This window comes from Plectropomus leopardus, chromosome 3 (assembly GCF_026936395.1).
Source record: "Plectropomus leopardus strain MGB_pleo_1.0 chromosome 3, ASM2693639v1, whole genome shotgun sequence".
Lineage (NCBI taxonomy): Eukaryota > Metazoa > Chordata > Actinopteri > Perciformes > Serranidae > Plectropomus > Plectropomus leopardus.
Window position 1 is genome coordinate 26,821,095 of NC_142178.1, and position 14,070 is coordinate 26,835,164.

General features: G+C 37.8%; 1 protein-coding gene across 2 annotated transcripts; it reads right to left on the minus strand.

The window, feature by feature from the left end:
* Window positions 1-3,367: 3,367 nt before the first annotated feature.
* LOC121942417 (tetraspanin-5) lies at window positions 3,368-14,045 on the minus strand. Of its 2 annotated transcripts, XM_042485618.2 has the most exons (10): window positions 13,604-14,044; window positions 10,757-10,807; window positions 8,894-9,040; window positions 8,649-8,819; window positions 8,405-8,530; window positions 7,379-7,426; window positions 6,547-6,663; window positions 6,394-6,455; window positions 5,511-5,563; window positions 3,368-5,382 (listed from the first exon to the last, which is right to left on the minus strand). In XM_042485618.2, exons 1-9 carry the CDS (start codon window positions 13,685-13,687, stop codon window positions 5,551-5,553), a joined length of 819 nt encoding a protein of 272 aa, XP_042341552.1. In that variant the 5' UTR covers window positions 13,688-14,044; the 3' UTR covers window positions 3,368-5,382; window positions 5,511-5,550. The 2 variants fall into 2 exon arrangements, with proteins under 2 accessions (XP_042341552.1, XP_087932103.1); XM_088075977.1 differs by lacking the exons at window positions 3,368-5,382; window positions 5,511-5,563 and having other exon boundaries at window positions 6,390-6,455; window positions 13,604-14,045.
* Window positions 14,046-14,070: the final 25 nt, after the last annotated feature.

Below are 14,070 nucleotides of genomic sequence, written 5' to 3' on the forward strand. Positions count from 1 at the left end.
TTGTAGACCATAATAACATGAATGAATTTTGAAAATGAGCATAGTTGCCCTTTAAATTAAATTCGGATTGAAGCACAGCAACTCTGAATACAGTAATGTCAGTTTGACTGAGCTGCCAGTGGGTGTCAGTGTTTGTCTGCTGATGTGGATCCTTACCAGTTTGAAATTTCTGCTGGAAAAGAAAAACAAAAACAAATAAAATTACCTCACATGGATGTCTTTGTGTAATGTTTGTGTAGACTGGAGCTGAAAGCCTGAAGCTAAACGTCTCCAACAATCAGGAAGCTTGTCTGTTTGTAGATAATGGTTCTGGATGTCAATGTCCAGCTTCAACCAGCAGTCAGGAGCCGCTGCTGTGCTTCTCCAGTGGACTCAGTATCACTCACCAATCATCTTCCACAGATAAGAAAGTATGTCATGACTTGTAGCACCCTGCAGGATGAACAATATATTAGAATACAGATTAGTTCAAAACTGTCAATACAGTGCAATACATAATGTCAAAACAAGACACCCACATATGACAAAAGGGATGTGATTTGGACAGTTCATCAGAAATATCAGGATAAATTAAGATATTTGGATGACAGTTTTATCACAAACACACACACACATGAATGAAAGAGACACATAGACAAACAGACAAATTCCTGACAACTAATTACATGTTAAATTAAACCCCCAATTATACAGGACTGATAAAGCATTTTGGCAGTGTGAACGAGTTTGAGAGGAGGGTTGATCACATCAGTAGAAGCGAGTCTGCTGTCGTTCTCTGTTGTGAGCTTCGAAAAGGGCCAGAAGTCATGCTGAGGCATCTGGACAAAGGTCAGATCATAGGTCCCTGATAACACAACAAGCACACACATTTTCTATATTTCAAATGATCAGGGTGGTATTGAAAGATGTGTGTGTGTGTGCGTGTGTGTGTGTGTGTGTGTGTGTAACGAATTAATGTTTGTTGTTCTCCTCTTTCTGAATGAGATTAATTTGAAGAGGAAAATAGCAAAATGTGGCCCCGTCTTGGTCTAATCAACAGAAGATAATTAGGAAACTGGAAACAATCAGAGACGACACATGAGCGCAACAAGGGCGTAGATTTCCTTTCAACATCACACACACACACACACACACACACACACACTGTCACTCACACACACACACACACACACACATACACACACATTGTCACACACACACACACACACACACACACACACACACACCCACCCCTATCTTCAAAAAGACAAAGTCCTGCTCTGATGTACAACACTTATTCTTTGTATTTACCATATTTGTGTTGCCAAAAACAAGTTAAGATTTTCCTTGAATGGATGTTTGGTGTTATTCTTGCTTACAAACCTTGAACATCCTGCTTTGATATTACTACGTGACATTGTTTTGACATTTTCCTGGTGTGTTGTGTGTTCATATATGCATGTGTGTGTGTGTGAGTTTGTATTTGTGTAAGGGAAATGACACTGTTATTGTCTGTAATAGTATAGCCCTCCCTTGCTTAATTTAGTGCTGTTATCACTGTTCCTCTGATAGGTTTGAAATGAAAAGATTTTTGAAAAGAAACAATGATAAAAGAAAGGATTAATTACCCACACACAATGGTGTCCTCTGCACCTCTTCCTCTGGTCGTGGCTTCTGAATTCTTCCACACCCAAAGTGCACATTCAGCTGGGTGAAAGCTGAGCCAAAGGTCTTTTCCAGGAGGACATTGTGATGCAACAGTCTGAAAAAAACAACTGTAAATAATAAAATTAGCAATGATAATACAGTGCATGCTGGCTAACTGTCAAACTGTCATGACTCACTGGGACCGGGACAATGTTAATGTGGTTAATGTTATTAACAACACCTGTGTTTTCCCTTGATTGCCCAGAACATGTCTGCTGTGAAAAAGGCCCATACTGTGAAGATGACATGGCTTTTTGTTTATAATAAACACTAATGTACAACTGACTACAAAATATTGACTTTTTCTTAAAAAAAAATAATGCCAGTCTCTCTTTAGGATCACTTCCTATTAAAGCAATTTGATTTGTTGTCAAGAGTAAATGCTGGATAGAAGAACTTAAATTACAAAGGAGGGATCAATTGAAATTGCAACCAAGTGACACTTCTGACCTTTGCTAAGCTCGTGGGAGAATTACACCTGTCAACATGAAAACCACAGAAAAATGTCTGGTCCTAGAGCCAGTGTCAGATTTTTCCATTCTGGCCAGGCCCCTGAGAAGTACAGCAGACTCTGAGGCCATTTTGAAATTGTGGACAAACTGTATTACTACAGCTTCCAGGTCCACGATGTGCCCGATTGGGCCCGAAAAGGCAATTTTTCCCATAAACTTACAAAGAGATGCATGTAGTAGATGGTCATTCTTTTGGGCATCACACCCTCTGTGAAATAACTAGTTTCACTGTCAGGGTGTAGATCTATTTGGTCCGATAAGATTTCAGAAGCAGAGGGCCACACAATTAAATCATCTTATCCTCATTTGAATTAGTAGAGCACCAAATTGGATGTTAATAACTTGGCCCGTTGAACTCTCTGACGCACTTGCTCTATGAGACCAAGAATGCAGAAAATCCTGGTGATTTTATTTGATTTTATTTGGAGTTGAACTTTTTTGACTCCATGGGAGATGCAGACCTGCTTGGTGACCCGCTTGGTATGTAAATATTAACCAATCATTCTAAGGTAACAGAAACATTTTTGAAACTTTTATTTTGAGGTGAATACGAACTTAAGTAAACATAGTTATAAAAATCATATACCAAACCAGATGTGTCCAAATCCTACACACTGGACCTTTAAGTCAGATATCAAATACACAACCTTGAGAAAAATCAAACTGCTTTTCTTGTGTAGAAAAGGTCACAATAGACCTTTTCACTGAAGACATTTTGACTTGTCACAGTCAAAAAAACAAACAAACAAACAAACAAAAACGGGTGTAAATAATCAAATGAATGATGGCTGAATTCCATTTAGCTGCTTTGATTTCAGGTTCTTGGTGTTGTGCAGGCTGGCTCATTATCACTCTCACTTCAATACAGCAGAGCCATCATTAGTGTTAGTAGTAGCACCTGTGCTTTTCCTGAGTCAAAATATCTGCTGTGAAAAAGGCTTATTTATCCAAACAAACACTAGGTGGCGGTATGGAGTAATTTTATTTATTTAGCCTACCAATTCTGTTACAACTAAGCCTTCTTAATAAGGTTGTTTAATGGCTGTGTGACTTGCGCCGAGTGTGAGCTGTATTACTATGTAAATTTAAAAAAGGAAAAAACCTTAATGGGCCAAACTCAATCAACTTTAACCCACAATCTCTATACAGTATTTATACGCAGACAAACATTAACAAAGACCCACATTTATTCAGATATATATTTACAATTTGTCACCGTCCAGTTTTTTTTACCAGAATCAGGAGTACACATGAAACAAAAGTTATAATCAGAAGTATGTAGAAATCACAAATATGGCACTGAGTAGTAAGAAAAAGTGTGATCAGTCAACAACAATCATATGAAGCTTTTAGTGGAAAAAAACAGGATATTTGACCTCACTGCTGATGTAAAAGGTCTCAAATGCAGGAATGCATTTTTTTAAAAACACCTTTTGTGTAAGGATGTTCATCAAGGCTGCAGAAGATCTGACTGCAAAGGAAAATGCTCTGCATAGCATACTGCAGGTTCACAGCACCTTAATATACTTTAGAATAGCTGCTTTTACTTTCATGCTGTGCAGTTCTGTTAAAGGTTGATGTAAAACGATATGCCTCTAGGTAATGTCTCGGAAGAAAATCATACACGTTATATCTCAGTTCTTATGTTTGCATTAAAAATAAAGCTGGTGAGAGAGCCTACGTGCTCTGCCTTCAAGGTAAGTGTGTATTGAGGTTATTAATCATTTCTATGTGCATCCCAAGGGTCGCTTTAAATAAACTCACCCTAGACTACGCAAGAGGAGGGTTAAAACAAAATCAGTCCATTTGATATCTATCTTTGAAATCAATCAGAACTACTACCTGTAGTCCTCACATTGTTGTCTCAGTCCAAACATGAGTAAAAATACATAAGATGGTTGGATCAAATTTTCTGTCTCCCAAGACTCCCTTGTGGGAAAATAGGCATATTCCTATTTTGTTCCAGAATAACAACTTCGATTTGTGGCCCAAAATAAAGCTGACCAAAATAAAATATTCCAAAATAAACAATCATTTCTACGTGCAGTTATGTGCCACCAAGCAGTACCAGCATGCCATTCATGATGAGCCTCGGAGATCACTCATATCCTAATTTTCCAGTGAAAACTTAAAGATCAAAACAGAAAAAAAAATCCACAACAAACAAAAGTTCATATATGCATGTTCAATCAAAGAAACACATGAGCAACACTTAAAAAATAGAGGAAAACAACTGAATGAACACTGACAGTAAGGTAATGTGCAAAGGAACTGCACAACACTGAAAACGTGCTGAAAAATATTTCCTGTCAAACTGCTTTGGGAAAAAGTATTCAGACATTATGGAGCACCATGAAGTTAAAGAGGCAGTTTGCAAGTTTTTAAGGAAAAGTGCCCCCTCCAGTGGCTGCTGCATGACTAAAAATAACAGTCCGTTATGACAGAAACTGCAACGAGCTTCATTGCTCGTATATGAAGATTAAAGTGCTTAAGGCTGAGTTTTGATTTGGATGCCACATCTTTAAATATATTTAGATTCCTTTTTTTTAAGCAACTGCAAAAACTCTTAACAAACTAAGCCTACAACATCATTCCTTAATGACACTACATGTTACTACATCCACCTCAGCCTCACAAACTGCATGTATCTGTATAATCCGAGCACGGATAGAAATAAAGTTAATTCTCCGTCGCTTTGAGTAAATTCAGTTAAACATTCAAAGTGCTAACCAGCCGATTCACTTTCAACTAAGGACTATTTTACAAATCGTTTTTTAAAATACTTAATGAAATACATTTAGGAGCGCCTATGTCCTACCAGTAGACAAAAGGCATGCAGTGCATGTCCAGAATCACTTTTCTCTTTGTACACAACCCTTACAAGCAGTATTAAAAACTGCAGCTGTGAGACATATAAAACCAAGGCCCTTTCTGAATGAAGCACTCCCTCTGATAAAACAAATCAAACACTTATTCTACAAGTTAGGACCGTTTCCGCACCCCATTCACAGGCTTAAAAACACTGAACTACAATACATGTTAAAGGCTGTGCTTCATTCAAAAAAAGGGCTACAAATAACTCTAAAAATAACTCTACATTTACTATTTACATATAACTCTTTGTTCGGGACACATTATTTGATTAATTTATTTCCCTTCATTGCTGAGCGTCCAAACTGCAGTCCTGTGGAAAAAAAACCAAAACACTTTATTGCAAAGACAAGCCACAAGGGGAAAATCAATGGAATCAATCAATATCAATATAAATATTTATATGCTGCAACATTATTGATGAAATCTTATAGTGCTTACATGGTACATCCTTCTTGCCTTTGGAGATGGTGCAGAGGTCTTAGGTAAACAAACTGTAAAAACAAGAGGGTGATTAAGAGCGGTGATAAAATGAAGACATAAAATGCACAATTACACAACTCGACTGGCAAGAGGCTGACGCTGTGCTTAGGTAGAGTTGCTGTGTTTGGCACAACTTAAACTACATATAAGGTCACAAGAAAAGCACGTTTCACAATTACGTTGTTCTGAATTCTAAGTGTTGCTGCAAATTTGACTTTTAATGCTAGACTAAACTTTGGGACTTTGGGCTAAATGCATGCCAACATACTCACAAAATATACATAAATAAACTGCATAAGGGTGACTATGTTTACCTTCTTAATTTGGCTTGTTAGCATGCTAACAATTGCCAGAAAAACTGTTGGCATTGTACGATTCTGAAAGCGACGGATACATTAATGGGATCTGGATACCAGACACCAAGATGGCACCTGTTCAGTTAAATGAGAATTGCTCGCCTGGTGCATACAAGGAACGTCTTACAAATATTAAACCTCCATGGATCAAAGACTCTGTGTTGACCTTGTTGTTTGAGGTTTTCTGTCCACAGTTTTTCAAATGTATTTTATAATGCTGGTCTATGGGAAAAATGTTTTTTGGGCCACATGGTAATTTTCTTTAAGCAATACCGCAAAAATTGGAGGCACAGTGGCATTTTTGGGCACCTGGATACAATGTAGCAGATATGCTGAAAAATTAACTTTACATTTTGAAATCCTTTGGCGGATGTGTGGTTGGGTTTAGGCACAACAATTACTTGGTTTTGGTTAGGAAAAGATCGTGTTTTGGCGCAAAATACGCAGTTTATGGAGAACTGAATGAATGAATGAGAAAAACTTACCAGCTCTCTCTCACAGCTTCAATGTCACTCACGAGATTCTGCGCTAAACAGATGCCAAAGATCTAAAACAAAAAAAAAACAAAAAAATTACATAAAGAAAATGAAAGTTTGACAGAGATCAGATAAACTAAAATAGCTCACATTGTTTCTCACCTGTAGTAATGCAATCCCGATAAAGATGCCTGCCACCACCGTCAGGTTGTCTTGAAGCCACTTCTCAAACTGAGGAACGCATCCTTTGATATGGATGAAGGTCCGCTGCTCAGAGTCCTGACAGAAAATATAAAAAATAAAACAAATCAGTATTAAAGTCTGAAAATCAAGTCCAGATTAAACGTTTTGTCTTCTACTTTGTTTAGCCTTTTAAAAGTCTTCAATCTTAGTTACTGTGTGCAATGAAGTTGGGATTGACTTTGCTTTGCAGTACTTGACAACATTTTTTTTTGATGGTAGCACATGATTCTTTTTTTCATCTCGTGGTCTCCTCACAAGCCCTTAGCTGTAAAATCCCTCTTAACTAACACATCCTGGTTGTTAACACAAACTCAGCATGCTGTTTTTCTATTCTGACATTTGCAAAAAATTCAGAGTTCACTCTGGCTTTTTCCTCACATTTAAAGTTGAGGAAACAAACACAGCCTTTTCCTTACATTATGCTTCTATGGACTAAGGCCAAAGCTAATGATGGGGGAGGGGTTTCAATACCCCGTGCATTGCTGCAGCATGAGTAATACCGCACAGCCCAAAGTGCTGATGGGGAGCCAGCTGCTGTATTTTGAAGACTGTGGAGTTTGGAAACATAGTGAAAGAGGAATATTGTGCCCAGGGTGGAGTAACTGATGATCTCATGCAGTCAAATAAACCTGCCAGAGGCAAAATAAGCAAGAGCCATTTCTATTCTTCGGACTGTTTTACAGCACCAGCTTATTTTTAGATGAGGGTCTCAATCTCCGTTACAAATGTACATTTCTGTTAAGCCACTCACTGTTTTTGCTCGGATGTCGTAGCCACACTGAGTGTTGATAACGTCCTCCTGTGAAGACAACATGATTTATGCTTATTCTTTTTTCTTTTTAAAATTTCAAAAACTTTATTTTCATTATGCAAGCATGACTAAACTCCAACTGTGCCGTCCTCAGTAGTGCATAATAGTTAGAATTAAATAAAAACTTCACACAAATGTAAATAAGGATTCAAATGTAGGTACATTAATGGGTACAAAAATAAAAGCAATATTATAAAAAAATATTTACAGTGCTAAATATAAAAAAATATATAAAATTGCATGAGTGAACAAACATCATGTAGCCCTAACTCTTAAAACACACACAAAAATCAGGAGATCCTTAACGTGAACGTGCTAAGGAGTAAGGGCTAATTGGTAAGGATGTACTGGGATTGAGTCTTGGATTTGCCTCAGAAGGCTTAAAAACACACAAACTACACAAAACTCTAAAGTGCTTTCATTTTGTTAAACTTGTTAGGAAGTGTCGCTCTCAAAGAGGATGACCTGGGTGGAACATCGTGTTCATCGGTCAGCAAATAAAAAAGTCTCTTGTGCAGCATTCATTATTACAGTGAGGCGTGCCTGTTCTGCTGAAGCACTGTCACTGCTCTGCACAGAGAGCAGCAATTTGAGCATTTTTCTGCTAAAAAAAAAGAGCCTTGGTCAAGATAACTCCTCCCAGCCGCTTTTAGACTTTGCAGTTCTGGCAGAGTCTGAGAGGACTAAACAGTGAGGCCTCGACGTCCTGTTGGAAGGCAGCCATGATAGTTGACAGAGTCAGCGAACCTTCTGGAGGACGCAGATAACCAAACTATGTGTCACAGGGAGGACCCTCACAATTTCCCCTCAAACTAAAGGTTTCAGCATGTTAGACAGATACTCAATTTGCGCTAAGACACAAAAGCACCAAATTACACCCAGGCTTGTTGAGTTTTACTATAAATGTGAATAAATTGTCTGTGTATTAGAAACACCAAGTGTGGTGAGCGTTTTGTGGTGACATACCGCCGGATCTTTGGTGCAGCAGGAAAAGGGCACGCCACATTTCTCACGACTCGGGTTTGAATCGGTGCAGTTGAAGTAGATGTTCAAATTCCAGTCGTCAGCTCCGAAAGCTCCACAACACTCCCACTACAAGGTTAAAAACACGCGCAAAAAAAGCCCACATTTATGTCAACAGTCCCACAGAAATAGTAAAAAAAACATTGGGGTGAAATCAGTATTTTGGATAAAGAAACACGGTGCTCACATATTCTTGGGTGAAGTCTATCAGGTTCTGCAGATCAATGTCGTCTCTGTAGGCCCGAAGGTTGTTGTTAATGAAAAAATTGAGCTGGTCCTTGATCCAGTCTTTGAAGACAAAAGCCAGGACTCCTGCAGTCAGCTCCAGGAAGAAGATGATACCCAGGAACACGGAGAACTGAAATACATTCAACAAATATTAGGACAAACGTTTTCTCATTTCTTCACAATGTGTTTGATAAGGCGACGTACAAATTTGAGCAAGAAAGAGTTTTCTCGCAGCGCTCCGATGCAACCAGCGAATCCGAGGATGAACATCACACAACCCACCACCAGGAAGAGCCAGACTGGGTCAAAGCCCCCGAGGTCGGTGATGTACGAGATGTTGGAGAGAACACCCTGGAAAACAGAGCGAGGGGTTAGAGCTGTGATACTCAACTTACAGCCCACATGGCCAAATCTGGCTCCCAATAGGGTGCATAGTGGCCTCCCAACCACTTTCTAATTCTCAATAAAAATAGAGTGATTCACACTGGGAATTGTTTTTGTACTTTATACATTAGGTGCCACGGTGCATACAGCAGCTCCAAAATAGAGCTTGTTTATTAAAAAAGTGCCATTGGGGGATCCCCTGCAACCCCCGAAAGAGGTCCTAGCTAAGCTCCCAATGTCCTAAAATCCTAGACACCTCCAATAATCCCAGAAACATCCTAAAATCCCACAACATTTGAAAATTGTAGAAAGGTACTAAAATCATCCTAAAATCCTAAAAATGTCCTAAAGTCCTTGAAGTGTCCCAAAAGCCTGGAAACGTCCTAAATCCTGGACATGTCCTAAATTCCTAGAAACGTTGTAGAATTATAGAAATGTCCTAAAATCCTTGAAATATTCTAAAATCCTAGAAATATCCTAAAATGCTGGAAACATGTATGGGGTTTCTGCAACTGGCCCCTGACCTCCTGTCACTTTGTGGCCCCCAAGCAAAGCAAGTTAAGAGTTGGGTTACAGGCTTACAAAAGAGTGCAGTCTCCATGAGCTTGTATTATTCCAGTTTTAATAATGCCATGAGCTGAAACAAATGATTCACAGAGAATTAAATTACAGCTAGTATTTTCACTAAATTACCTTAAATTTGCCCATTCCCAGTTTAGCATAAAGATTGAAATCAGGTGGAAACAACTCACCTTCCTCAGGCCAAAGGTAACTAAAATAAACATTTTTGGCAGGAACAGAAGTTCTACTTACTCCTAAAACAGCATTTTTTTTACACTTGAATTTGCTTCCAGATTAAAATAAACAGGTATGACATGTTAATTTGTGAGGTTTGGAGATTCAAGTAAGTGGCATTTGTTACCTTTGGACAGAGTCAAGAGAGCAGTTTCCCACCTCCCTATTTAACATAGAGGTCCTTGAGAAGCATCAATCTTCTCATCTGCCTCTTTGCAAAACAAATTATTTCTCTGTTCTCCAAAATGTTTGACTACTACTCTAATTTTAAGTAATTTATTTGAAACCCCCCCAAAAATTATCTGGTTCCATTGTGCATGTGATGATTTGCACTTTTCTCGATTTCTTTTTTATTTTGTATCATTTTAAATTAAATATTTTGGGGCTTTTTAGATTGTTGGTCAATTAAAACAAATTTTCTGAAGACATCCTTGTGGCTATGGGAAACTGCAATAGATACGTGTATTGACCGAACAATTAATCAAGTAATCGAGACAATAATAATCAGATTAATGGATAATAATAATCATTTGTTACATATGAAAGATGAAACACTAATCTAGGATGTGATCTTGATCTTCTAAAGGTTCCTCAGTGAAAGTCAAGACACACTGAAGCTCACTGGACTTTCTATCCTCTTTCACACCCTCGTGCTGAGACTATGCAATGAATGAATCTGTGAAATGCATCAGATCCTTTCTTCTGTCCATTGTTCAGACGGGCGTCCCACCAGAGAGCATGACATTCCTTTCTGATTCAGTAAAGCCACCGCGATCATGTCGTGCAGGCAGACGGCCGCAAACGACAGAAGATAAATGCTTAGTTTATGAATTATTAAAGAAAAAAAAATCACACAATTCAACACAGAGAGATGAGGAGTAAAATCACCTTTTCGCTCCAGGCCCACAACCCAATGGCGAGGAACGCCACTCCGAGGAACTATCAGACAAAGAAGAAAGAGACAGAAGAGCAGGATTATTTTTGCTGTGACTGCAACAGTAGTCACCACAGAAACCACGGAGAGATTTTCCTGGCAGTGATCCATTAACTTCATATTTTTCATGTCAGTCTGCAGTATCAGCAGGAGACTCCTACATGAGAATCATCCTCTAACAGCCTGAACGCATTATGACTGTACAAGTTTCCACCTACAGAGTAATGGGTCAAAACCACAAACAGGATCTGAAAAGGCATAAATCAAAGTATCACCAGCATTTGAATTCATTTTAATTATAATAGCCATTAAGAATTATAATTAACCCTTTAGCACCTGACCAAATGGGCTTGATTTCTTTCAAAGGCATGAGTGGAAGAGGACAATGATCCACTTCACAAAAAATGGCTAAGACATTAGCGGGAAATTTACAAAAAGTTACAAGAAAATAACCTGAAAGTAAGCAACAAAAAATAAATAAATAAATAAAAAATTAATAAAAATAACACTAAAATGACTTCGAGAAAGTGTTAAAAAAAACATTAAAAATGTTTTATTTTGTAGAGTAGAACTCTTAATATATAATGTTTTTGGGGGATTTTTTTTGCATTACATGCATCAATTTCTAGTGGAAATGTCGTTAATTAAATAAAAGTCCCCTGCATATATATATACACCTTTTAATTATACACTTATCTGACATAAGGGTGAATGTCAGTTTTTGGTCTAAAAAATGTTGTTCCTAATAAGTTTAAAAATAATTTGTGAGAAAAATAAAAACCCACTAAACCCACTTGGCAAGATTAAAAAACAAATAAACAAATACTGATGCTCTGAAGTCAAGAGCTTTTTTTTTTTTACAGACTGGATACAGTAAAGCATTTTTCTCAAGCACTTAAAAAAATGAACTTGTCAAGTGTTGATTTGTGGAGCAGTTGCAGAGGAGGAAGGAGAAACAGATGCTTTTGAAACAGCTAACTTCCTCAGATGATGTATAAATGGCGAAGGGGTCAGAGAGGTCACTGTCTGCAGCCTAAGATCCTGCAGGGCCTGACAGGTGGCCTTCCTCTTCATCACTGTGTGGGGGCCGTGAAGGGCCACAAACATACTGGCTGCACTTATGGTACAACTTTAAAAAGGGGATAGGCGATACAAGGATATATAGTGAGAGACAATATAACTCTGTCAACTATCAAACCTTTTTAGATTGTTCTCCTTCAATTAATTAGCAGGATTGCTGCTTGGCAATGTTGGATTTCAATATGATTTTTGCATTAAAAAAACATTTTAGTTAATTTACTGGATTAACCCAAAACTGACAGTCCCATTTGGATTTTTAATCCATTAACAATTTCTCAATTTATATTTATTGTATAACAATATATGCTGATATCATGACTACAACTTCAACAATTAGCAGAACTATGGACACTTAACTCGCAACAAGTCTGGTAAGTGGTTAAACATTGCATTCAAATGTAAAGCAAAAAATGCTTCTCAAATGTGAAGATTTACTGATTTTCTTTTGTTATAACGTTGTACATTGAGCGTTGTGATGTGTACATCACTCAGACAAAACAAGCAATTTTGACTACTTTCTGACAATTCTGACAACATATTAATCAAGAAAATAAAATAGGCTACATAATAATAGATTTGTCAATAATGAAGATAAAACAACGTTTACTTACAACCTAATAGGGGTGGATACAAATACAATATTATTGCAATTTTAAACATTTGGCAAGATGCTGAGTAATACAATTTATTATCCTTTCTTTTTTTTTGCATTTTGCAAATGATATAACAATACAATATTTTTTTCAGTCTGTTTATCTTACATAAATCATTTTTTATTGCATTTATTTAAAAGTAAGGCATTTTAAGTAAAGCATTATTGTTCTAGTGGACTACCAAAACCTTCATTTTTAATTGCAATATAAATCATTTAAAATTTGAAACAAAAAATGATGCTTGGCATCAGTGTATTGATACAATATTGCCACGCAAAATATTGTGATATATGCTATATCGATCCCCTCACCCTTATCAATTTAAGAGATTAAGAGATTAATATTTTGTCAATAAAACATCAGAAAATGGTACAAGGCTCGACAAAATTTCCCCAAATATTTTTTTGTCATTTTTAAACAATGAATTATGTAGTTTTCTGTCAATTGACTGAAAAATTAGTCAGCTAATCACTGCAGCTGTAATCCATAACTCCAACCCCTCCCTGCAGAGAGGGCTTCATACTTAGTATTAATGAATGACATTAACCTACTAAAGCCATTTGATATTCCTAATAACTCCCGTCGAAAACAGACCTTTATTGTTTCAGAAAAAGCACCTAACCAGGTTCTGTTAAAATTAGTACCTGGAGGCCCAGAGTGGGGCATCCACAAGTCCTTAATGGGGTTACTGGTAGGTTTTGAGGCACAAGAGGAGGTGTTTCATTTCTTTCAGTGCTGGATGAGCAGGGATAAACAAACATCACTGACACTACCATTAAATGTCCTCGGATGTAAACAGGAGTTACGGTATTATGAGAGGGAAAGCCCTTCATCAGAGCTTCCTCTCACTGATGCTGTCTACACAAAAACAAAAGCTGTCAGCGCGAGCAAGTGCACGCAGGAGCAGAGAGCTGATTGCAGGGGATGAAATCATCCGTGGATGAAAGAAAACAGCTCTGGCAGAATTCAAATCTGCTTGTTGTTGATGGAGAATAAAAAAGTGTCATGTCGGTGTGTGTGTTATTAAACTGAGGCCTGAAGTCCTCACACAGCAAACAGGGGACTTACCCAGAATATGATGTTGAAACCGAAGATGAAATACTTGATGCAGCAGCTCACTTCATGCGCCTTGAAATGCTTTCCTGACATCATTTTTGGATGTTTTTTGTGTTAAACGCCGCCCGCAGTTAGAAAGGATTCACATCTATAGTCCTCTTGTGTTTGACAGCCTGAGAGGGAAACACCTTTTTTATTTTTTAAGGCTCGACAAACGCGCCGTCAATTGTTTCAGCGTCTGATAATAAACATCCTGCCGTATTTCCGCTGACAAACAGGTGAAGCCGCAGAGGAGCGTCAGATCTGTCCTGAGTCTGGGAAGATTTCACTTTATCCCCGATATCAATCGCCAAACGTATAACGGTGAAGTAATACATCCATAGAAGTCTACCAGATTAAAAGCGATGGTCTTCTATCTGACCCATAATCTAGACATGGCTGTTATTTGAACGGCATGTGTGAGAACCAATGAGAGTCTT

Bases quoted from the DNA above. Each gene is read 5' to 3' on its own strand.
- LOC121942417 (XM_042485618.2), bottom strand. From the start codon at position 13,687: ATGATGTCAGGAAAGCATTTCAAGGCGCATGAAGTGAGCTGCTGCATC. The intron at 8,820-8,893 runs GTACGTCGCCTT...AATGTATTTCAG, and splicing joins ACTCTTTCTTGCTCAAATTT to TTCTCCGTGTTCCTGGGTAT. The intron at 6,664-7,378 runs GTGAGTGGCTTA...ATTTTCTGTCAG, and splicing joins ACGACATCCGAGCAAAAACA to GACTCTGAGCAGCGGACCTT.